At 51.5% G+C, this 25,332-nt stretch overlaps 2 protein-coding genes and 1 long non-coding RNA gene across 4 annotated transcripts in view; 1 reads left to right on the top strand and 2 right to left on the bottom strand.

The window, feature by feature from the left end:
* The window catches only part of KCNH6 (potassium voltage-gated channel subfamily H member 6), a 101,049-nt gene extending 99,222 nt beyond the window's left edge, over positions 1-1,827 (bottom strand). For both annotated transcript variants that reach the window (XM_073326208.1, XM_073326209.1), the window contains exon 1: positions 1,218-1,827. In XM_073326208.1, coding sequence (XP_073182309.1) covers positions 1,218-1,293 — 76 coding nt within the window. In that variant the 5' untranslated portion in view covers positions 1,294-1,827. The remainder of the gene's footprint in view (positions 1-1,217) is intronic.
* Positions 1,107-24,403, top strand: LOC140904031 (uncharacterized). The gene is made up of 3 exons (XR_012156418.1): positions 1,107-1,251; positions 4,042-4,120; positions 23,053-24,403. It is a non-coding gene; the product is annotated as an uncharacterized lncRNA (long non-coding RNA).
* ACE (angiotensin I converting enzyme) overlaps positions 23,883-25,332 on the bottom strand; it is a 57,812-nt gene continuing 56,362 nt past the window's right edge. Inside the window, exon 25 of the mRNA XM_073326207.1 lies at positions 23,883-24,752. Within this exon, the coding sequence (XP_073182308.1) occupies positions 24,562-24,752 (191 nt within the window). The 3' untranslated portion in view covers positions 23,883-24,561. The remainder of the gene's footprint in view (positions 24,753-25,332) is intronic.

The following is a 25,332-nucleotide window of genomic DNA, read 5'->3' as shown; positions in this document are numbered from 1 at the left end:
AAAATAAGCACTTCTACCTGGCCATTTTCTAGCTGAACATTCTGCCCCCCAAAATAAAAAAGGTTTTATCCTCTCTCCTCTCCTCCCCCACCAGTAGTTACATTTTAATCAGCTCCTGATCTTGGCTATGTTAGTAAATCCAAGGCTGACTTCAGTGGAATCACTCCAGAGTTATGCTGGTGTAACTAAGATCAGAGTCCACCCCATTTTTAGTCTTGATTGATGGCATCTGGCCAGCAATATCTATCCATCCCCATACACACCCAGCTAGCTAATCAATCAACCTGTCCCCATATTCTATCCCCATACACTCCATCTACCTACCTACCTATCTATCCCCATACACCCCCAAGATCTATCTAGCCCCATACACACCCACCTAGCTAATCAATCTATCTATCCACATACTCTATCCCCATACACTCTATCAACCTACCTACCTATCTATCCCCATACACCCCCAGATCTATCTAGCCCCATACACACCCAGCTATCTAATCAATCAACCTGTCCCCATAGTCTATCCCCATACACTCCATCTACCTACCTACCTACCTATCCCCATACACCCCCAAGATCTATCTAGCCCCATACACACCCACCTAGCTAATCAATCTATCTATCCACATACTCTATCCCCATACACTCTATCTATCTACCTACCTACCTATCCCCATACACACCCACCTATCTAATCAATCTCTCTCTATCCCCATACACTCTACCTATCTATCGATCCCCAAACACACCCCTCTATCTATCCATCCCCATACACCCCCACCTATCTCATCTATTTATCTATCCCCATACACTCTACCTACCTATCCATCCCCATACACCCCCAATATCTATCCCCCTGCACACTCACCCCGAGCTAACCAAGCCACCTCTATCCCCACACACTCCACCCGGCTATCTCGCACCCTACTATCTCCCCCACCTACACTGACTGTCCCTCCATCTATCTGCCCATCTCTGGTACTGGCGCACAGTTGCCTCGCTGCCCCCAGCCTGGCCATGGCCGGGTCTCAGCAAGTCTTTAACGCGGCTGACGCCTAGGCAGGAAGTTTTGCCGGTCCCCCGGAGATCCCCCGCTGGGGAGGAGAGCCCGCCTCTCCCGGCCGGCGCGGCTGCGGGCAGGGAGCGAGGGAGCGGCCCTGGCCCGGGCCGGGGAGCGCGGCTGCCCGCCAGGGAAGGGACCGGCCCGCGGTACTCACTCTGCCCCTCGAACTTGCGGATGATGGTGTCCAGGTAGGTGTTTTGCGGGGCCACGTGGCCCCTCCGCACGGGCATGCTGGAGTCCCGCCGAGGCGTCCCACCGCCGGGAAGTGGCTCCTCGCTCTCCGGGGGCGCTGCCGGGCTCTCCCCCGGGCCGCCCCGAGCGCTCGCTCCGGCTTCCCGGGGGGGCCCCGGCGCCGCTAGCCTGCCGCGGGGAAGCCCCTTCCCCGGCTGGGGGGGCAATGCGGTCCCGTGCAGGGGGCCGGGTTGCTTTGGGGGCTGGAGGGCGGAGGAAAAGGGAGGGGGCGGGGAGGGGAAGGCCCCGGTGGAAATAAATAAACGCCCCAGGGATTCTCGATGTGCTTCGTCACCGCCGCCCGGCCAGGGGCTCGGGAACAGACTTGTCAACAGCAACAGCTGGTGAGCCTGAGGCTCTCCAGCCGCCTCCCGCCCAGCCCTGCTCCCGGAGCCCGCCCGAGCCCGAGCCCCGCCCGGAGCGGCTCTGCGGGGAGGCTGCGGCCGCGGAAGGCTGCTGGGGGGAGCTGCGGGCGGGGAGGGGATCCGAGGGGCGGTCTCTCCCCCACCCCACCTTCCCCCGCCTGCTGCGGCGCCCTGGCCCCGGGGAGGTGCCCGGGATGGCTGGGGCGCTGTCCCCCGGCCGCGGTGCTGAAGCGCCGCCCGCCTGGGAGAGCCGCCGGGGGCCCGCCGCTAACCTGGGGGGGGGAGGGGCGGAAGAAGCCAGGGGGCTCTGGACCGGGATGGGAGGAGGGAGCCCCTGACCATCCAAGCTGGGGGCTCCTGCCCTGTCCCCCCTACTTTTCCCTGCGCCCGCGGGGACACCTTGGCTCAGGCGCGCCGGGAGCGGGGCTGCAGCTCCAAGCACCTAAGCCCTGTGCAGCGCCGGATCCCCCAGCTCGCGCCCCCGCCGCCCCACTGTCCGCTCCCCCCAGTGCCGTGGGACTGAGGGTCCCTTCTGAGCTCGCCACCCAGCCCCCCCTCCTCCCATTTCTCTCCCCCCCCCCCAGCACCTCTGCACGGTGCCCTGCTGCTGGGGGGCAGTGTCCCTCCCGCTCGGCGCCTCCTCCCCCACAGACAGTCATTGGGGGCGAGAGTTTATTTCTATGGCACCGATCAAGGAGCCCTGGTGCCAGGCCGTGGCTGCTTAAGCTGGAGGTTACAGGGAGAAAGGTCAAGGGGTGGGTGGTGACCACTGCGCCCTTCCCCTATTGCTAAATGGAGGGGGGGGTTAGATGGGTCCCTGGAGGGCGGGGTGGGTTCTGGTGTGGGAAAGGGGGCCCTGTATGGGAAAGGTGAAGAACCACTGCACTAGGCACCATCCAGCTGTGACCCGCTTTACCTGCCCTACCCCATCATCACAGTCCCCGCTCCCCATCAGTGTTTTTCTAGGAGGGGGGAAGGGGCGGCTGGCTGGGCATGGCACAGGGATGCTTTCACTGCCGATCAGCCAGTCTCAGCAGAGAAATACCCCCCCCCGCCCCCAGGTTTTCCAAGTAACTCCAGGGCTCAGGGCTCCCCAGAGCAGCCCCCGGTACTTAATCACTGATCTCCTTCCCGGAGAAACCCCCCATGACTATGATCATCCCCCCCCCATGATCGGAGGACCATGGCCGCTGAGGGCATTTTGATGTGATTATGCACGACTGTCCATGCATTAAATTGGTGGCAGAGGATTACAGGCTGGGGTTTGGCAGGGGGATGCCAACGAATATTCCAGCAGCACCTCACCCACGCCGTCCGAGGGAGAGACACAAAGCACGTCCCTCGCCAGCCCCGGCTGACAGCTCGTGATACAAAGCAGTGCCCGGGGAGCTGGGCCTGCTCATTGTCCCGTGGGAACCTGAGCCAGAGGAAAGGAAGGAGGTTTCAAAGCCCCTTGCAGAATGTGGCTGCTGCTTTCATCTATGGCGCTCATGAAATCCGACCTTCCCCCCGCAGAGAAAACTCATTCCATTGTTGAAAACTCATTTTCTCCAGTCCAATTTCCACAGCGGTCTGGGTCATAATTCGCTGTGATTTGTTGAGGAGGCATTGTTCTGTATCGCAGGGCTGCAGCTTCATAGTCTGGGAAGAATGGGGGGGTGGGGGGAGGTCAGGGCTTCCGGGGTCTGTTTTCTCACTGATGGGCTGGGAGACTTTAGGGGAAATCTCACCGTGCCTCGGTTTCCCCATCTGTAAAATAGGGATAATACTCACCACGGTTCACAAAGGCACTTTGAGATTCTTGGATGAAAGGTGCTGTATGAGAAGGCAAAGTATTATTATGTATTAATAGGGTCACTAGACAATAGAATGAAGTTTGTTGTCTCCCAGATTTTTCTTTTAGGGCTTTCTTCTTTTTTTGCAAGCCAATACTGGATGTTTAAAAAATGAACCCAATTAACACATGTATTAATATTAATACAATTATTATGTTAGCAGCTAGTGGGCACAGTCAAACATCAGGGCCCCATTAGATTCTTAGATTCCAAGACCAGAAGGGACCATTGTGATCCCCTAGTCTAATCACCTGTATAACACAGGCCAGAGGATTTCCCTTAGTTAATTCCTGCATCAAGTCAAATAGTTGGTGGATGAACAAGAATGGATCTTTTAGAAAACCTTCCAGCCACAATTTAAAGATTTCCAGGGATGGAGAATCCACCACAACCCTGGTAAATTGTTCCATGGTTAATGACCCTTCATACTGAGAATGCATGCCTTATTTCTAGTCTGAATTTGTCTACCTTCAACTTGTGGCCATTGGCTCTTGTTCTGCCTCTGCTAGACTAAAAGCCCTCTTTCAAATTTATGTTCCCCATGTAGGTACTTTCAGACAGATCAACTCACCCCTTAACTTTCTCGGTGATAAGCTAAATGGATTGAGTTCCTTGAGCCTCTCATGGTAAGGCAGGCTTTTCAATCCTTTCAACATTCTTGTGGCTCTTCTCTGAGCCTGCTCTAATTCTCCAACATCCTTCTTAAGGTGTGAACACCAGAACTGGACAGCTGCAAACACTAGGAAATGTACACACTTTATAAACAGTCCCTGTCCCAAAGGGACTAAGGCTCTGATTCAATCAAACCCATGTTTAATTCCATCCCTAGTCAGGACAGCTCTTAAACACATGCTTAAATAAGTTCCATGGACTCAGTGGGACTTAAACATGTACGTAAAGTTAAACTCACTCTTAAGAGCTGTCCAAAATAGGGATGCTTACTCAAATTGGGGCTAAAGGACTTGGTCCTGCTCCCATTCAGGTCAATGGAAAAAAATCCCATTAACTTTGATTGTGCAGGATCAGACTGTAAGTAACCTCCTTTCCCTACCGTCTGTTCTCTTTCCCTTCTCTCTCTCTGACGTCTTTCTTCTCTTCCTGTCTTCTCCTCATCTTTCTGGAGAGGGAAAGCATAAGTAGAAACCAGTCTGATTTCCTGTGTAAACAAAATCCTCCAGCTTATCAGTGATCTCTTCCTCTCACTAAAGTAAATAAATAAAAAGCCATGAGTGGGGCTGTGAAAGCCAGTGAAGCCAAGCACTGTTTAGTTTGGGTGGGAAGAGAACAAAGAGGGTCTCAGGATTCCAAATAATACAGGCAGGGTGTAAAATATTTGCCTATTGCAGGGAGTTATAGTCCACGCTGAATATGGAATACGCGTTGCCATATTTACGGTAGCTGAGATAGTCACGGAACAAGGAAACATGGGGGAGGCATATTTAGCTGTGATTACACGTATTTAAATAATAAGACCTAGATTTTTAAAGGCACTTAGGTGTTGCTCTGCTCAGCCTTGCAACTGCTGACTGATTTAGGAGCCTAAGGCCCATTTTCAAAGGTGACATGACAATGTATTTGCTATCGCCCAGATCCTCAAAGGTATTTAGGCACCCAACTCCCCTCGATTTCGATAGATGTTAGGAGCCTGAATATCTTTGAGGATCTGAGCCTATGCCCCTTTTAACCCTTGGCCACTAAGGCCAGGATAACTATGCCGATTGGGGTGTGATTTTTTACTGACATAGTTGTGAAGGTCCAATCCCAAGGGTGGGTGTAGTTATACTGGTATAAAGGTGCCTTGAACTAATACAGCCTATTGCCCTTCCTGTACTGGAATGGCTTCCCAGGATAACCAAGTCCACACTGAGCAGATTGTACCCCGTTAACTGTATGGGGCTAGTTAATGCCGTACAGCTTTTAGAAGCCCTAAGGGTGTCCCCCAGATTCTCAGTCATTGCACACCGGGGTGCTGCTTTGAGATGTGCCCACTTGTCCAACAGGAACTAGATTTTCCCCTCCCCCAAATGCTCTCCAGGATCTGGGATGCGCTGTTTCCATGATCGCTCAGCACACATGTGGGGGAATCAGCCAAGTGCTTGATGCCAACTCTCTGAGCTCCGATTTCACACCCTCACCTTCCCCAGTCTCAGAGCTGACAAGTTTCGAGTGCGGGCTTCGCTCCAGTGGGCTGGGGCCTTTGAGATGAACGCAGCTCCACAGAGGCAGTCAGCAGGAAAACAACATCCCCTAGTAGTCTTTTTTTAACAAATCAGCTGTCTCTCCATTAGAGTGGAGTTTGGATGCTTGCCTGGCTCACAGACCCAGCTGGCTAACATGGTTTTTCCAGCCTTTTCCCGCCACCCGCTGTATTTTGTAAACCACGTGCCCATGAATTCAGCTGTGGATTGACGGCCCTAAGGGCTGCAGGCCCCGCACCCCCACAAAATGCACTCAGCCCGTGTAGTTTCCCGTCACAATTCCCAGCCAACAGACCTCACTCCTGTGCTGGAGAAGCGAGTTCAGGTTCCACGGCCCATCCAGTCACTGGCCTCTCTGCTGAGGCTTCTCGTGAGGGCACCCATCAGTAACACACATGGGGTTACTTGGGCTGTGGACCTACGCGACAGCCACAAGCAGCTAATGGAGGAAGGCAACCAACTCCCATCGAAAGTCAGTGGGAACTGGACACTTAGTTAAGTGCTTTTGAATGTTCAGCCCCTTCCTCAGTCTAGAGGGGTAGTCAGGGCCTGCTTGCCCTCTGACAGTCCTCTGCTCCAACCCCGGGTAAATAGACTCCCAGCCCTCACTAGTGAATCATCAGCCCCCATCACTGGATGCTGATCAGCTGCAGCCAGTGATCTCCAGGACCCATCTGCCAGGCTGTTCCTCTGAACAGGGCTGCATGCGGCTCAGCCTTGCTCGGCCTTGAAAGGCCAGACTGCCCTATGACATTCTCCAGTGCTTTTGAAGTCTACTCAGAGTCAGGCTGAGACCTACCCACCCATTTCACATTAGCCACCAACCAGCTGCCAGAAGCCTGTAGCTTTTGGTCACCACTCACCGAGCTCTAGTTTTGAAATGGCATTTTCTGTTCTTCACACTGTTAAGGAAATTCAGCTTTCTCAGACCAAAGCTGATTTTGCCTTCAAAGGACTTTTTTAAAATTGGGTCCTTGGCCCTTTTAAAAAAATCTCCTTTATGACAAAGTCGTGCCAGTCGATGTGTTATTGTTTTAAAGAGGGATTTTTTTTCTTAGCTTTAAAACACCAGGTATATTAACCCTGGTCTCCCCTGGCTTTGCTGGAGCACTGGTGGGAGGTCTCACAGATGTTTATGATAGGCACTTGCTCTCAGCTGGTGCTGAGCTTTCAACAAAGATACCCTTTCTCCAAACCGTTCAAGAATGTAGTGGTTAAATAGGGACGGTTGGATTTTTCTGTCACAGGCTTTTTGGGATGAAACATTGGTTTTTTTTAACCATATAAAAATTTTCATAGGAAATTTTCATATTTTCTATCAAAGTGAAATGAGAGAAAACATTCATTTCAATTGTGTATGAAACAAAAATACCTTTTATTACTTTGTCCCCTTTTCTCCTCTTTTTTCACTGCCAAAAAAACAATAATGAACTCCTAGCTCTCATACAGATCTTTTTATTAGTAGATCTCAAATCACTTTACAAAGAGGCCAGTATAATTATCCTCATTTTACAGATGGGGAAACTGAGGCACAGAGAGGCCAAATGACTTGTCTAAGGTCATCGAGCAGGCCTATGGCAGAGCCTGGAGTCGAATCAAGTGCAGCCAGCCACAAGGTTAACAAATAAACAAACAAAAGCCACCCCCCTTCTCCTCCTCCTCCTCTCAATTGCTCATCTTTCACTCTCTTGCCTCTTACGAGATCGTTGTTTCATTAGGTCTCCAGTCACTATAGAATTTTCGAGGGCAGACGAAACCTGAAATTTCTAATGTAAAAAATAAGCAGGAACAAAAACCTTTAAAAACAAACAAACAAACAAACCACCCCCTTCTCAGGGCTTCTGTCTCCATCCTAGAGATGTGAAAAAAGTCACAAGCTTCTTTCTTTCTTTCTTTCTTTCTTTCTTTCTTTCTTTCTTTCTTTCTTTCTTTCTTTCTTTCTTTCTTTCTTTCTCTTTCCGAGCTGCCTTTAAAGGAACCCTCTAATTGCCCTGGGGTGCTTTTAGTGCATTGTATGGAGGTAAATGACTCAGGAGACTAAACCCAGTGGATCGCACTCTCAGCCTGATTCTCCTGTCACCTACACCTGTGCCAGGCAGGAGTAACTCCGTCAAAGTCAGGAGAGTCAATCTGGTAGAACAGGGGCATGGGGGATTAAGAAGCCAGCGATTTAGGCAAGCCCCTCACTTGTTTGTGTCTATTTCTGCTGGAATCTGTGGCCTGTCAGGCTGCATGATTGAGGATGTCATCTCCCTGGAATAGTCTCCCAGCAGATTAACTCATCCTTCCAAGACAGGAGCCCATTCATCAGAGGGAAGTTGTGCTGGAGGGGATGACATTGGACTGGAGTGCTGAAGATGAGAGCAAGAAAAGAGCATCATTAACCCTACTGGATACCGTCCCATAAAGAATCCTGGCTGGTACATTATGTAAGGGGGAAGCATGGACCCATTGCTAGAGCAGGAGACTTGGACCAGGACTCCTGGGTTCTCCTCCCATCGCTAGGAGCAGAATATAGTCCAATAGTGCAGTGCCAACTGGGAGTCAGGACTCCTGGCTTCTAGTCTCTGCTCTGGGAAGTATGATCTAGTGGTTAGAGGACAGGACTGGGAGGCAGAAGTCCTGGGTTCACTTTCTACCTCTCAAGGGAATGAGGCCTATGGGTTAGAGCAGAGGGGGCCCCAGCACTCAAGACTCCTGGGTTCTCTGCCATGGGCTTCTTTTTAGCCTGCTGCTGCAACACTTCCTCAGCGGAATGACCACACTGCACTGAATGATGCGAGCCACGAAGGGCCATGCACAAGAGCTGTAGCACCAGACCCCAGGCACGTCCGTTCACCTCTCTGCTTCCCCATCTGTACCGGGGGATGAGGCTAGAGACCCGCCTTTGTAAAGCACATGGCTATCGGTAGCTGGACAGCTCCACAGCTGGAACCCTGCAAAGTCTCACGTGGATCTGGAGTTATTACCTAGGGGATGGGGGAGGCTGGTTTCTAGCCCAAACACATGAACCCTTTATATCAGTCACCGCTCCTAGAAAGCTATTGAATGTGAAGGGGGGAAATAACTAGCTCGAGTCAATAACAAACCTGCTAGGGCCGGGTTCAAGGGGGCAGTGGCATGTCTGGCACCATCGCTCCCCATAGGTCTCTCTTGCCGTCTGGCGCTGGCTTGGCCCACCTAACCCTTGGGTGCTGCTGTTGCTCAGTCCATGCAGAGGAGAATGTCGGCCTCTCCCTCCAGGGTCACTAGAGCAGCTGCTTGTGGGTGTGTGTGGGCGGGGGGGGACAGCCCCACCCAACCAGGCCCACCCATCCCCTCTCTCTCCAGCTGTGCCATCCCAGATTGCACCCCCTTGTGGCACAGCTTGGTGCTGCACTGGGCCCCGCTTCTGCTCCCTCAGGCTTCTCAAAATCACTTGCTCACACTCCAGGTTGCGTAAGTCAAACGCCCTTGTGGTGCCTTAGTTATTAACTCCTTGCCCCGCTCTGTCTCAAACCCTTCCTCTCCTTGGGTCAGGGCCCCCCCCCCAGCCTCCTTCTTGGGGCCAGGGCTGCAGGTGGGGAACAGCTTCCCCCACCCCAGCAGTCATTTTCCAGTCCTGTTTCCCAGGGCGCCTCTTCCTCGGTTCAGGAGACCCACCATCCCCCTTCAGCAGGCCAGCTCTCTGAGGGGCCCAGGCCCGTGCCCGGGCCCACCCCTCTTGTCTCCTCCCCAGCCCAGGGGGAAGCTTCTCTTTTATCTCCCCCCGCCCCGGCATTATTGAGCCACATGACCTGCATGTGAGCTGCTCATTCTCCCCACCTGGGGAAGAGAGTGGAGTGCCTCACAGGTGGGGCTGGAGCCGTTACCCCTCAAAGGATCCAACTACCCTGTGACCCCCCTCCATCCTTGGGGGCCATGGAAGGCAGCCCCCCCTTTCCTGGAGCTGTCTCTTGCTGCCTACAAGGAAGGCCACAGCCCTCACATAAGTCCCCTGTAGTCTGATCCGGAATCACAGGTTCCAATGCTTTGTGTGGGTTAGGCCAGATGCTTTGGCCCTCAGCACTGGGTCCTCAAGCCCTTCGTAGGCTAGTACCCACGTCTCAGGGAGATCAGCTGCCTCTTAGGCCACGTTTCTGACCTGGGGCCATGCCCATCTGGCTTCTGCTCCTGTCGCTCAGGCAGGACCTGGCCCGAGGCAGGTATTTCCTGGGCACAGGACCTCAGCTGTGGCCCTCCCTGGTGGAGTCTTGTTCAGATCAGCTGGCCTGTCTGGGGCCCTTTCCCCCTATGGAATGCTGTCCCTACAGGGCAGTTTGGCTTGTGCCGTGTGGGGCGAAACAACTGAGAGATCCCAGCTGGGGGTAGATGGCTTTTAACCTATGCCATGCCGGTATTTTCCAGCCCAATCAGTGCCAAGGAGGAGGTTTCGCCGATCTTTTCATTTTACATGAGTGAGAGACCCCCCTCTTAAACCCCATCACCTGGCCCAGTTCTCCACGGCGCGGGTCACAAATATCTCGTTCTCTGCACACCCAGGAAAAGCTTGGTGGAGAAGGGAATCCATAGAGCCCAGTCTGAGACCTGCTGCTGCCCATCTTGTCAGCCTCCTGGTGGCTAACACGGACCAGTCGAGTGGCAAGAAGATCCGCTGGAGGGTGTGACTTCCGGATCCAGGTCAGGTCCTGGCTCTCTGAGGGGGAGGAGCACACGCCCAGCCTTGCAGGGAGGGAGAGTCATTTGAAGTGGTCCCTTCCAGATGGTCCCAGGCCTAATGGTCTCCAGTAGCTTCCACGTGAAGCCTTCCATGGTTGGACAGATAGGCTAGTAACAAGCAGATTCTCTGAAGGGGAAATATGCCTGAAGAGTAGGATGTAACCCTGAACATAACTCTACTTTGAACCCTCTGGCTCCTTCCATCAGAGGCTCTCAGGCTTCAAAGCACTTTACAATCACCCATGAATTAAGTGCTCAACATCCCTGCGAAGCATAATTATCCCCATTTTGCTGGTGGAGAAACTGAAGCACGGATAAGTTCTATGGCATCCCAAGGTCACACAGCGAGTCTGTGTCAGGGCTGGGAAGAGAGGCCACAAGTCCTGCCTCCTGCTCTAACCATCTTCCTGCAAAATCCCATGAAATGATCCATTCTGTTGAATGAAACACAAGCATCATTATTGTCTTTAATTAGTGGTGGTGTTGTTACTTCCCATCAATACTGCAGTAATGCCTAGAGGCCAAGCAGGTCGTTGTCAAAGAATGCAGCCTCCAAAGGGAGGGGCCTTTCCAGGTGACAGCAGAGGTGTGTGGGGGTTTGTATATTGGGGGGGCATCCCATCTCATTCCACAAATTAATCCCAAGCAGACTCCAGCATCTTCAATGTCCCCAGATGTTGTGTTTGTAACAAGGACAATAGCCCAGATTCTGATCCCATGTTGTGTCAGTGTGAATTCATGTTGTTAATAATGATGGTCCTCTGGATTTTCTGGATTTACAATGGTGGAGCTGAGATCAGAATCTGCCTGTTTACACTCTCTCTCTCTCCTGGTTGTTCAGTCAAATGTCTGCTAATAAGCACCATTATCCCTCGAATAGCGAGCGCAGATCCTGGGAGTACCTTGCAAGCGATACTTCCTTGTTCTCCGCTTTTCCACCCAAGCTCCACTCTGCGCAGGAATGATAGCGTGGGAAGCACATGGCTCATTGGGCCCCTTGTATCCCAAGGCTGGTGGGGGGGAGGGGGCTTAATGCAGCACATTGACATTGGAGGGTTGCACTACTGCAAATGTCCTAATGTAGAACAGACCTAAGATCTTCCCACCCCACCTCTTCTCCACAACCCCACAATGTCCACATGCCAACCCCAGCATTTGGTCACATGACAGAGACAGTGACAAGGAGCCGGCTTGAAAGCAATGCACTAGGGACCTTTGCTACCTGGCCTGTTTAGCTCCTCTTGCCCGGTGCAGGATTTGAAAGTCATTAGGATCAAACCTGCCCCCATTGCTCTGAGCTCTCCGGTTCGCTTTGCTTCTGGCCTCCCATGTTTGCTGTCCACCAGGAGATCAGTGTCAATCAGGAATTTGATCACAAATGAACTCACACCAGGGAAAGGGCTGATGAGAAAGGACATGAAGCAGCCACTCAGGGCAGCTAAGGAGTTGCCTGGAGAAGCTGCAGGGCATGCAGCGTGGCATTTCTCCATGCGCTGTGCGGTTGCATTTCATGCTGCCTTGTGTTGCATGGTTGCTCTGCACTATATTGCACTACACAGTTGCAGCATTGCATGTACCTTTGCGCTGGAATACTGCCCTGTGATGCCTGGTTTAGACCCCAGCTTCCCTTCTGTTCCTCTGCTAAGTGAAATCAGGGGGTCCTCCTGGAGCCATCAAGCATTCCAGGCAACCTCAGCCCAGGCAGCTGGAAGAGATGAGTGGGGACATCTGCTGGCCATGCGGAGAGTTACAGCCCATAGCTCACCTGACTACTCCCAAACAGCTGGGAGCCCTGCACCCGCTCCCCTGTCTCCACATACCTGAGCTTTCCCTGTGGGGCAAGGCACTTTGCACAGAGCCATGGGGGTGGATCCTGCCCCTGACACAACACATGGCCCCAGCACTGGCGCCTGAATCTCCTCTCGCTCCTAGCGGTTGGCCAGGAGCGTAGTTCCCCTGGGGCAGGTCCCACCCCTCTGTGGGGGTCTGAGACAGAAAGGGACCTTGCAAGGGGTTGAAACAGCCCCCAGAGAATAGCCCAGCCCAGGGCCCTAAGCCTCTCAGCATGGGGTGATCCCTGGGGTGCCAGGCGACCCGCGCTGGGGCTGTACAGCAGCCTCCCCCTCCTCTGTTGAGAGCCGCTGGGCTCCTCCCATGAGGCAGTCGCCCCTCCTGGCTCCCTGTGTGAGCAACCCGGAAAAGTGACTCTTTCTGCCCATGCCAGCAGTAGTTTTCCATGAGCTCCTTGTCCCTGTGGGTGAGAGAATGTGAGGAATGTGGCACCACTCATCCCTGTGCCCCCTCCCATTCCTGCCTTAGCCGGGGAGGGGGGCCCTGAGCCAGTGACTCACCACAGCCTAATAATAGAACATCCAAACTGGGCAAATAGGCCAGGCCCTGGTGGCCCCCGGTCTGGGAAGGCAATGGACTCAGCAGGACCGTTGCTCTCCGCCACACGTGGAGGGCAGATGGGCCTGGATTAGGGGTAGCAGGTCTGGGGCTGGGATTTCTGTAGCCCTCCCCCAGCCTAAACCGTCTCCTCAGTAGCCAGTGGCTGCACCATGGTGGCCAGTGGCCATCGCCAGCTCCAGGAACACAGGAGAAGGGGGAATCTCGCCTGCAGCGTTCGAACTTGTGCACCACATTCTCCTCTGGGTCCAGAGGCCAAAAGTAATAGAAATCAGAGAAGTGTCAGGCTCGAAGGGACCTCAAGGAGTCATCCTAGTCCAGGCCCCTGCGCTGAGGCAGGACCAAGTAAACCTAGACCATCGCTGACAGGGCATTTGTCCGACCAGTTCTTAAAATCTTCCAGGGCTGGGGACTCTACCACCTGCCTGGGAAGCCTGTTCCAGAGCTCAGCTACCCTGAGAGTTAGAAAGCTTTTCCTAACATCTAACTGAAATCTCCCTTGCTGGAGATTAAGCCCATTGCTTTCAGAGGACATGGAGATTAATCGATCAGTCCTTTTTCTAACAGCCCTTAACAGATTTGCAGACTTATCAGCCCCCCTCATTCTTCTTTTCTCCAGAGATCAGGTTCTCTAAAACTTTGATCATTTTTGTTGCTCTCCTCTGGCTTCTGTCCAATTTGTCCACATCTTCCCGAATGTTCAGTGCCCAGAACTGGACGCAATGCTCCAGCTGAGGCCTCACCAGTGCCGAGCAGAGCGGGACAACGACCTCCCGTGTCTTACATCACCACTCCTGCCCAGGCCAGAACGATATTCGCCTTTTTTGCACCTGCACCAGTGTTGACTCATGCTCAATTTGTGATCCATGATAACCCCCGGATCCTTTTCAGCAGCGCGCCCGCCTCGCTGGTCAGTCCCCAGTTTGGAGCTGCTCCTCTGACTTTTCCTTCCTAAGTGAAGGACTTTGCACTTGTCTGTATTGATTTTCCTCTTGGGCTTTCTGAAGGAGCCGTCACCCTGGGGTCGAGTAGGACAAATCCCGCCCCAGCCACATGGAGCCAGGCCGGGAGGTGCCTGTGAAGCAGCTCTGCAGCCTGAGGGTTTGGAGTAGTGGCTTTTCTCACTGAAACCTCCCCAGAACCTGGCCACGCTCCGGTCACTGCCTGTGTGAACAGGGCTGTGCTCAGTGGAACCCTGCAGATCCTCTGAAGGCTCTTTGCGGCCAGCTGGAATCTGCCCTAAGCCAGACATAACAACAGGCCCATGGGTGCTACTTGATGGGCCCTGCTCTTGGGAGGCAACATCAGGATGCCCCGGAAATACCCAGCCTTTCCTACCCCTTCTTCCTTTAACCCTGCCTGCGCATTCCTCCCCCCGAGAGACAACACCCCAGAGGATACTGGGGGGAGGAGAAATCACTCCCCCCCGCCCACCAACAGAGAAGGAGAAGTGAGCCACGCCCATGATCCCTTAGGGGCATCATTTCAGCCTGTCCCCGAGCCAGCACCCCCTTGATCCAGGCCGTGATCCAAGCAACCACTGTTCCCAGCTCAGCTAGATCCGGGACCTTCTGCATCAAAGCCCTTTTCCGAGCTGAGTGCTCTGCAGGTTTAATCCTAGAATCCTAGGGTTGGAAGGGACCTCAGGAGGTCATCTAGTCCAACCCCCTGCTCAAAGCAGGGCCAACCTCAACTAAATCATCCCAGCCAGGGCTTTGTCAAGCCTGACCTTAAAAACTTCTAAGGAAGGAGATTCCACCACCTCCCTAGGTAACGCATTCCAGTGTTTCACCACCCTCCTAGTGAAAATGTTTTTCCTAATATCCAACCTAAACCTCCCCCACTGCAACTTGAGACCATTACTCCTTGTCCTGTCATCTGCCACCACTGAGAACAGCCGAGTTCCAACCTCTTTGGAACCCCCTTTCAGGTAGTTGAAAGCAGCTATCAAATCCCCCCTCATTCTTCTCTTCCGCAGACTAAACAATCCCAGTTCCCTCAGCCTCTCCTCATAAGTCATGTGTTCCAGTCCCCTAATCATTTTTGTTGCCCTCCGCTGGATGTTTTCCAATATTTCCACATCCTTCTTGTAGTGTGGGGCCCAAAACTGGACACAGTACTCCAGATGAGGCCTCACCAATGTCGAATAGAAGGGAATGATCACGTCCCTTGATCTGCTGGCAATGCCCCTACTTATACATCCCCAAATGCCATTGGCCTTCTTGGCAACAAGGGCACACTGTTGACTCATATCCAGCTTCTCGTCCACTGTAACCCCTAGGTCCTTTTCTGCCGAACTGCTGCTGAGCCATTCGGTCCCTAGTCTGTAGCAGTGCATGGGATTCTTCCGTCCGAAGTGCAGGACTCTGCGCTTGTCCTTGTTGAACGTCATCAGATTTCTTTTGGCCCAATCCTCTAATTTGTCTAGGGCCCTCTGTATCCTATCCCTACCCTCCAGCGTATCTACCTCTGCTCCCAGTTTAGTGTCATCTGCAAACTTGCTGAGGGTGCAATCCACACCAGCCTCCAGATCATTAATGAAGATATTGAACAAAACCGGCTCCAGGACCGACCCTTGGGGCACTCCGCTAGATACCAGCTGCCAGCTAGACATGGAGCCATTAATCACTACCCGTTGAGCTCGACAATCTAGCCAACTTTCTATCCACCTTATAGTCCATTCATCCACTATAACCCACGGTGAACACCGCGGTTTTCCCGCTCCCTCTGTGGGGATTCAGGCTGTTAGCTGTATCCTCTTTATCCAGGGAGCTGACCTTGTCCTCCCAGGGATTGTGAATTTCATGGGGGAACGTAGCTGCGGTACAGAGCAGAGCGAGGCTGCAAGTTTCCCAGACACCGTTCCTCCACTGGCCCCCTCTCACTCATGATCTGCCACCTCCACCCCTGAACCTGCATCAATACCAGACCTCCCAGGTATACGTGTGAAGTGCACAAGGTGGACACCTGGCTCAGGCCACGAGATCCATCCTCGCAGAGATGGACTCTGCCGGTTTTGTTCAATATCTTCATAAATGATCTGGAGGATGGTGTGGATTGCACTCTCAGCAAATTTGCGGATGATACTAAACTGGGAGGAGTGGTAGATACGCTGGAGGGGAGGGATAGGATACAGAAGGACCTAGACAAATTGGAGGATTGGGCCAAAAGAAATCTGATGAGGTTCAATAAGGATAAGTGCAGGGTCCTGCACTTAGGACGGAAGAACCCAATGCACAGCTACAGACTAGGGACCAAATGGCTAGGCAGCAGTTCTGCGGAAAAGGACCTAGGGGTGACAGTGGACGAGAAGCTGGATATGAGTCAACAGTGTGCCCTTGTTGCCAAGAAGGCCAATGGCATTTTGGGATGTATAAGTAGGGGCATAGCGAGCAGATCGAGGGACGTGATCGTTCCCCTCTATTCGACATTGGTGAGGCCTCATCTGGAGTACTGTGTCCAGTTTTGGGCCCCACACTACAAGAAGGATGTGGATAAATTGGAGAGAGTCCAGCGAAGGGCAACAAAAATGATTAGGGGTCTGGAACACATGAGTTATGAGGAGAGGCTGAGGGAGCTGGGATTGTTTAGCCTGCAGAAGAGAAGAATGAGGGGGGATTTGATAGCTGCTTTCAACTACCTGAAAGGGGGTTCCAAAGAGGATGGCTCTAGACTGTTCTCAATGGTAGCAGATGACAGAACGAGGAGTAATGGTCTCAAGTTGCAGTGGGGGAGGTTTAGATTGGATATTAGGAAAAACTTTTTCACTAAGAGGGTGGTGAAACACTGGAATGCGTTACCTAGGGAGGTGGTAGAATCTCCTTCCTTAGAGGTTTTTAAGGTCAGGCTTGACAAAGCCCTGGCTGGGATGATTTAACTGGGAATTGGTCCTGCTTCGAGCAGGGGGTTGGACTAGATGACCTTCTGGGGTCCCTTCCAACCCTGATATTCTATGATTCTATGATTCTCCCCTGGTGAGAGGTGGATTTAACTAACTGTGGAGAGTCACCCTCCTTCCCAATAATTCTGCTTCGGCCCCACAGGCGCCTCCCCCGCCTGCCAGAAAGGAAACCCGCCACAGCCCAGCTGCGGTTCAGCTGGAAATAAAACGAGAACTGTGGCTCTGGGCAGCCGGCATTGCACTGCGATTGTAAAGGGACATGCTGGAGAGCTGGCTGCAGCGTGGCATTGCTCCGTGCACTGGGCTGTCGCAGTGTGTTGCACGGTGGTGTCGCACCACACCGTTGTACTTTTGCACGGGGTGCCTGGCTGCATTGCATGGCATGTGACTTTGCCCGGGAATGCTGTCCTGTGATGTAACACTGAGGGCATCGCGGTGCTGCAGTCATCAGTCTGGCATTAAAATGGCCATATGGTGGCACCCCTGTGGCACTGTTAATCAGCAGACTCCTGAAAATAATTAATCCCCAGGCTTCCCAGACATTTCAGCAGCATTTCATCAGACTCACTTTCTTACAAGAGACACGACACAGAGGCTGGAGGGCTGTGGCGTGTCCCCATCAGAAAAGGGCTTGGAGTTGTTGGGGTGCAGTAAGCTGGGGGTGGGATGTAGGTAATTTCCTGCCTTGCTGTTGTCAGATTCTCTGCTTCCATTTCCCCTCTGAGATTGTGGACCACAGCCTGTCTCCTGACCTAGATCAGGCAGAGGGCTGACATTTCCAAGAGCAATGTCTTCAATCGAGCTGTGAGATTAACAATTGCTTTTTGGTTCACTGGCACTTGGAGAAAAAAAATTGGTTTGGGTTGAACCAAAAACTAAATTTTTAGCAAATCAAACAATCATTTTAGGTCAAACAAAACGGGTTGCTTTGATTTCAAGCTAACCACACCTTTTGGGGTTTTATTTTTTAATACAAAAAAAATGGAAGGAAATTTTTAAACAAAATGTCATTTTGGAAAAACAGACAAACACACCCCAAACTATTTAGACTTACAGATTTGGGGGGGGGGCACATGGGGGAAGAAGCAGAGGGTTTCACTGAATTGTTCGTGTCAAACCAAACACAAATTCACAACACTTTTTTTGCCCCCCCTCCCCAAAATCCACCTGTCCCAGTTGCCAACTCTTGTGATTTCATTGTGAATCTTGCTGTATTTGGTGTTTTCCATAAAGCTGCAGTTCCCGGAGTCCCATGATTTTATGAGAATCTCAGCAGAAAAGAGGAAGATTCTAGCCCATGTGGTTGCTAAGAAAAAGCTCACAAATGTGACCCAAGTGCTTAACGGCCAGAAAGCAAATAAAAAGAACCCACAATTTATTGTTAAATTCATGATTTTTAAGCCAATCTTGTAACACTGGGGGTTGGCCATTCAGCAAGAAACCTGTTCACAAGCTAAATACAGTGGAAGGACAGAACAAGACCACACAGCCCACTCTGCAACCGTGCCAGCTCTCATGATTTTATTACAAGTCGTGTGGTATTTCGTGGTCCTCTTAAAGTCCCAGCTCCTGGAGTCCTGTGATTATGGCAGAAACTGAGCTTTCCTTTAAAAAAAAAATTAAACCTTCAGCATGTGACTGGTGTGTAACTGTTGCAGTGACATCTGCTCAAGGCTGCAGCTGTGAGCAGTGCCAGCTGCCCTGGCTGGTTTCATCAGTGTGATGGGTTCTATTCCTTCATTTTTTAAAGCTCCCCCCCTTTCAACTTTTATCTACTTAAATTTTCACAGTAGCTGGAAATTATGGGGGGGGAGGGCACAAGGCATTAACAATATAATGACAGCAAAGGTTGAGAGTCAAAGAGTTAAAGCTTTATAGCTGTTAAAATACAAGTTGCCAACATCACGTTAAAATACAGAGTAAACATCCTTAGCTCAAACTAACGGATTCTCAAGCAGCAGTTCTCTTACTTGCCTTGCTGTGAATTTTGACGGTCAGTGGAAATATTTTTCCACTGTTTGTGCCTGTACAGTGAGATTGATGTTTCCCCAACACTAACCAATAAAAGCAAACACTTATAAGCCTCATCCCGCTTCTCTAGTGCCTCCTTGTGGCAAGGATAGGCAGGTCTCTCATCCCAGTCCTCCTCCTCTGGACAGCAGCATTACCTTAGATGGGTTTCAGAGCCCAGGGCACAGCCTTCCAGCTGTGTCTCTTAGGGAGTTTGCCCCCTTCCAGGCATTCACAGTAGTCCCAATGAATAATAATAATAAAAAAAAAAGAGCAAAATACTTTTACAGCCCACAAGAGGCAGGGTTCCTGCAGGCCCACCGAGTGTGAGGAAGAAGCAGCCCCTGGGAGCAGAGCCAGACGCCTACCCCCAAGCATCCAAATAACTGGGCTTCCAGGGCTCCAAAGCCAGCCACTCCCCTTACTGACAGGGCTTCTGAGGCCAAAGCGCTCTCCCCAGTAAGTAGGAGAATGGGGAAGCCCTGTGTTCCAATCCTGCTTGCCACCTCTCACTGAGCTGGGATCCTCCCTTTTAAAGGGCCGCCCTCCCCAGGCTTGATAAGCCTCACAGGTGCGGCAGGCTGGGTCTAAATGTAATCAGAGGCACTCTTTAACCCCTTCTTGGCCAATGCAGGGAACTGCCCCAACACAATTTGGGTTGTTAACTCTGAACCCTAATGATGACCAATCCTTTTATACCCAGCTACAGTCACCCAGCAAGCTGTTTAGAGCTGTAGATCCCACTGTGACATCCCCTTGTAACAGTTTTTCCTTTGGTTTTCCTATTTTTGTAAGAAAGAAATCCTCCTAGAAGGAGAGCAAGGGGCACTTATTCATGTTTTGATTTCCATACAATTGGTTGCTCTTTGCTTTGGCTAATGCCACATGTTTTACCAAAACCTATCAGAGACAGCTAAGCGTTTGCAGCCCTCTGCCGGAAAAGCCAGACTGTCTGGGTGCCAGGATTCCAACTGCTCAGGCCTCAGAAGGGGGAAAATAATAAATCCAACTTGAACATCTGGAAAATAAATTATCAAAACTCAGTTCCCTTTAAATCCGCGTTTAAGAGCTGAGATCTCACGAACTACCCAGGCTACCAACAAGTGCTGCACCTGTTGGGATGGGGAAATTCCAAAGTCCACAACAGGAGGAAGCAAACACGTCTAGCACTTGAGGGTTCCAGCCCTTAAACTTGTCCCCTGCCTAAGGTGAAATGACGTCCATCCTGCACTTCGCCTGGGGGGCTGGGGGAGGAACATTTCTGGTGGCAGCGTGGTTGGGATGTCGGAAGTCGTTTCAGTGGAGTGCATCAGTGGGCAGAGTGCCGTGCAGTGTATGATAAAAGCCCCTTGTCAGACAGTCCGCCCACATCCTATCACTGTTACATAAAGTATGTGGTGTATAGCGCTGTGTCTGGCAGAGAGGCAGGATTCCTCAGTTCTATTCTCGACTCTGCCACAGACTTGCTGTGGGTGAGTTACTGCATATCTGTGCCTCAGTTTCCCCATCTGGAAGGTGTTGGAGATCCTGGGAAGGAAGATGGGGTGGGAACTCAGCTCTCCATCCTCTGGCACTGGGGGCTGTTTGAGGTCTTGGCTGTTTAAGGCTGCAATAAATCCCTGGCCTGGGATTAGTCTTGTACCTAATCACCACAGAGTAAATACTGGTCTTGTTTACAGATGCAGGAGAAAAAAGGTGGGGGGGGGGGAAGGAAGCGGAGGGGGGAGAGGAGATCAGGAGGCATGCGACTCCAGTGCCCTCCCTGCTCTTACATAAACACATGGCCGAGCACAGGGCACTGAGCAGCCAACCGGGGTACCGCTCCCCCCAGTCTGCCCCTGGCAAGCGGAATTTTCCACTGTCTTCACCTGACTAATGAGCCCAAGGCCCTCACTGCAGCCCATCCCCCCATAATTAGAGCTGATCAGATCATTTCCGACAGACCAGACTTCTATCGGCCAGCACCGGTGAGTTGATGTTGAACCATCTTGCAAGAATGTAGCAATTTCTCTGACATTTTCTTCAGAAAAGTGTCCGAATGGATCGTGGTGATTTTCTTGTCTTGATAAGGAAATATGTTTCCTTGCTTTATTTGGTTTTGACTTGTATATAGTCTATCTGGATGATTCAAAACCAAATAAAGCAAGGAAACATGTTTCCTCATCAAGACAAGAAAATCACCACGATCCATTCGGACACTTTTCTGAAGAAAACGTCAGTGAAATCAACATTATATTATTACAGTGGTCTTCAGCCTGTGGTCCCTGGGGGTCTGCAGATTATGTCTAAGGGGGCCCCAAAAGGTGGTTGTTACCACAGAACAGCAGCTTTCAATCTGTGCTCCACAAGGCCCTTGGGGGTCTGCAGAATATGTCTAAGATTTCCCAGGACACCTCCATTGGAAATGTTTAAAGAGTCTGCAAATGAAAAACGTTGAAAACCACTGGATTATTATATTACGCATTGAATATTATATATACTTAGGGCTTCTGATATTAGGTTTTAACCAATAAACACCAATAAAACACTCCTGATACAACTAAAATAAAATAAAAAGAAATCAGTGTTTCTTGGGGGGGAGGGACAGCTCAGTGGTTTGAGCACTGGCCTGCTAAACCCAGGGTTGTGAGTTCAATCCTTGAGGGGGCCCTTTAGGGATCTGGGGCAAAAATTGGGGGGTTGGTCCTGCTTTGAGCAGGGGGTGGGACTAGACTCCTGAGGTCCCTTCCAACCCTGAGATTCTGTGATTCTAAGCACCAGAAATGGTTACTTATATCTAAGGCAGGGGTGGCCCACATGCGGCTCCTGGTACAGGCACCCTCTCCAGGGCTGGAGATACAGGCGCCAACTTTCCCATGTGCCAGGGGGTGCTCACTGCTCCACCCCTGGCTCTGCCACAGGCCCTGCCCCCACTCCACCCCTTCCCACCCCCTCCCCTGAGCCTGCCCTCCTCCCCCTCCCTCTCTGAGCCTCCTGCACACCACAAAACAGGTGGGAGGTGCTGGGAGCGGGGTGGAGGAGCGGATGGGGGGCTGCTGACCTGACGTATCACTGTGGCTCTTTGGCAACGTACACTGGTAAATTCTGGCTCCTTCTCCGGCTCAGGTTGGCCACCCCGATCTAAGGGCTTGTCTGCACTGAGCAGCGGTGCGCACTACGGGGTTGTGATTTCTAAAGCGCACTCAGGTGCTTTCATTGGTCTGTGTAGACCCTGTTGGTGCACACTGAAGTTTCCTTACTGAGCTTTAACGCAGCACTGTGTGACACAGAATTACATTAATGCACTCTAGGGAACAGTACAAAGAGATTAATGATTACCACAGAAAGCGAGAAATTCCCAACACACCCCTCCATTCTTGGAAATCTACATACAACTCAAAAATTGCTAAAAATAACCCCTACAAAATAACCCCCCCCCAAACAGAAGCCCTCCATAGAGTCAACGCTTTATACTATATTGTAATGTTCCAACATTATTAAAATGAAACGCTGCAGTGGTTCCAAATGGACTTCTTTTGGCATTTCTAGTCTGCGGGAAATACCGACAGTCTGACCTTTGTTTTTGTGCCAAATCAAAACAAAGCGTCAAAATTGCCCACAGACTGGAAAGTCCAAAACAAGTCGGAAATTTCTACCTCTCATTCAAATTCAGAATAAAACCAATTCAAACGGTCAGAATTTCCCACAGACTGGAAATCCCATTTCCTGATCAGCTTGTACCTAATAGCAGTGGAGGTGCTAAGTCCCCCCTGCGGGAGCAAGTCCACACCTATCTAGCCAGTGTCTCAGAGGTGACGGAAGTCAAACGGACTCCTTGAAACATCACTGCTAGGTTGATCATGCTGGATTGGCCTAGGATTGGCCTCTTCTGGGCAGGTTCAACAGGCCTGATACACAGCTGCCTAATAACTTGTGGGGTCACTGACATCAGCACAGAATGGGTGTAAGGACTCCTGTGACTGCTAGAGTTGGCCACCCGTTCTTGCCCTGGAGTAAATGACTGCCCAGGGCCACGGGAACGGGGCCCTATTCATGCTGTGTAAGCAGAACACTAGCAAAGAAGAAATTTTCCCTCATTTAAATTTGATGGAAGCCTTCTGCACTCACTCCCAAGGGGCAACGCTGTGGGGAGGAATCAGGCCCAGGTCTTTTCTAGGCCCTGTAAGGCGCCATGGGAAATTGACAATGGTTTATAAATTCCCAATAAGCAGCGTGAAGCAGATTCTGGGGCCATATGCCCAGGTTATGCTGCTGTTCATCAAGCCAGCCCTTCTCACACCACTTAGCAACCAAAACACGCTTTTCAAACAAAGGTTTTTGTTTTGTTTCTGGAATTTCCCAGGTGTTGCTCTCAGACAACGGAATTGGGCGTATGCCGGTGTAGTCCCCAGGGGTTTCTGTGCACAGTCGGACACACGTGTATGCTTGGGAGGAGCTACACAGTCTGAAGGCACAGCTCTAGATCACAAGCAAGCAAGAATCCAAGGCTCCAATTCAGCAAAGCACAAAGGCGCATGCTTCTCTTTACACACACGGCGTCCCACTGACTTCAGCGGGAACTACTCCTGTAAAATTAAGCACATGCTCAAGCATGCTGCTGAATCCATCCATGCTGAAATCTTTAATTTCTGAGGCAGTGTGGCAGCAAAAAAAAAATCATCACAGGGAAGGTTTGATGTGGCATCTCCCAGAGGTGAGCTTGGTCCTCAGGGTAAAGGGGATTGTTTGGTGGGGAAGGGGAGGTTGACTTTGTTTCCTCATTCCTCACTTTTCTAACCATCTTTTTGGCCCTGGAGCATCTAGAGATAGAGGGTGTTGTGTATGGAAAACTATTAAAATTCTAAGCTATCACTTGCTTACAGTGCTCAAGGGTTTCCTGGTCCCGCTCACAGGCTAGGGGGCTCTGTAGGGAAGCATGTGATTAGAAGCAGCTTGCAGCAAGCCAGTCCAGAGTAAAGTAGGGTAAATTGTGCCTCTCTGCTTTAGGGAGCAGCCTGCTTTGTCTCACTCTGGTTTTGGTTGTTGCGTGTTAGGGTTCTGGATTCTAAGAAATAAAGCTGTATTACTTTGCAACCTTCCAGGAAGAGGATTTATGTTATTATCTATATCTGCACATGCTGTGAGTGTAACAGAAGGCTGCTCCTTGCCGCTTCCTGAAGAAACAGAAACACATTTTACTGGGGGAAAACATGACACTTTATTTTTCATCCATGCATGTAAACAGCCTGGTGGGTGGGCACGCCCGAGGGAGGGACCCTGTTGGGAACCAAACAGCCCCTTTCCCGCAAAACGCTTCCCACTGCTAACATGAGCCCTTTTGGTGTTCCCAACCGCACAGCGGAGCTGCAAAAATGACTTCCAGGCACTCTGGATGGGATTCAAACCTAACCCCCTGCTTAATTAATAAAACCATTTCCAATCACTAAGGAATTCATCAATGCAACTTTGATTCCAACTGGCCAATGAGCCCCAGGGTGTATAAGAAACAAACCACATGATCCCACTCCTCGTCTTGGGATTCTTTTTTCCGGGAATCCAAACATTGACAAATAAATTATCTTCTGCTTTGGCTCTTGCATAGTCAAAAAGTTTTGACCTGATTGGAAGGAAGAGTCCTATGCATCTGATTGCACTCCTGCCTCAGCGCCACATGAGGCTGACACACACAGGCCGTATGTGTACACACACACACACACACACACACACAAGGCTCATGTGCATACATTCATAGGTTTGTGTGTGCACACACCTTGCACGCACCACACAGCCCATCCATGCACACACACCTTGCACGCACACACACTAGGCCCATGTGGGCACACATGGCAAAGGAAAGGAGTGAGGTTCGACCTTATTTCAGTTCCATTTCCGAGCTGGATTTGTGGGCCCTTCTCCTTGAGGAGCAGAATTTGACTCCCAGGACAACAGTGGCAATCAAGAGGAGCAGTCCGAGGACAAGCAGGACCCACTGTCCTGCGGCGGCTTGATTCCTATCCAGTGACATCCCCAGGAAACTGACTCTGGCACTAGACTGTGCTTGACCTGATTGAGAAGCAAGAAGAAAACGGGGGGTTGCAGCGATTTGCTGGGCGGGTGCGCGCCAAACGGGCAGATCTGCCGAAGGCCCCATTCCTCTGCGCAAGTGGAGCCATGTAGCCCCAGGGGATCTTGGCAGATAAGGACCCACCCGCGACTCGGGGGCATTTAACCAAGCTTGCCCAGTGCAGGCAGCGAGTGTTTGAAAACAAGCCCCGGCTCGTGGGGAAGCATCTGTTGCTGCCGGTTTGCCAGGGCTGGGTCTACCAGCAAAGGAGCCTAAGCACCAAGCTGTCTTGGCAGCGACAGAGCTAAGCACCTTGTGATGCATCGTGCAGGGTGTGACTGACAGCAAGCTGCATGCACTCCCCCACTCCAGTCTAACAGACATTTCTAGGCAGAGGTGAAAGTAAGACGGTACAGCGTACTGGCAAGAGCTGGTACACAGCCGACCATACCGGCAGGGGGCAGCTTCCCCAGGCCAGCGATTTAAAGGGCCTGGGGCTCCCAGCTCCTGCTACTGCAGCCGGAGCCCCAGGCCCTTTAAATCTCAAAGGCCCCACCCCATTCCAGTTGAGGCCCCGCC

This window comes from Lepidochelys kempii, chromosome 27, assembly GCF_965140265.1.
Source record: "Lepidochelys kempii isolate rLepKem1 chromosome 27, rLepKem1.hap2, whole genome shotgun sequence".
Taxonomy (NCBI): domain Eukaryota; kingdom Metazoa; phylum Chordata; order Testudines; family Cheloniidae; genus Lepidochelys; species Lepidochelys kempii.
Note: the sequence above shows the minus strand (reverse complement) of the source record. Positions and strands in the feature narration are given on the sequence as shown.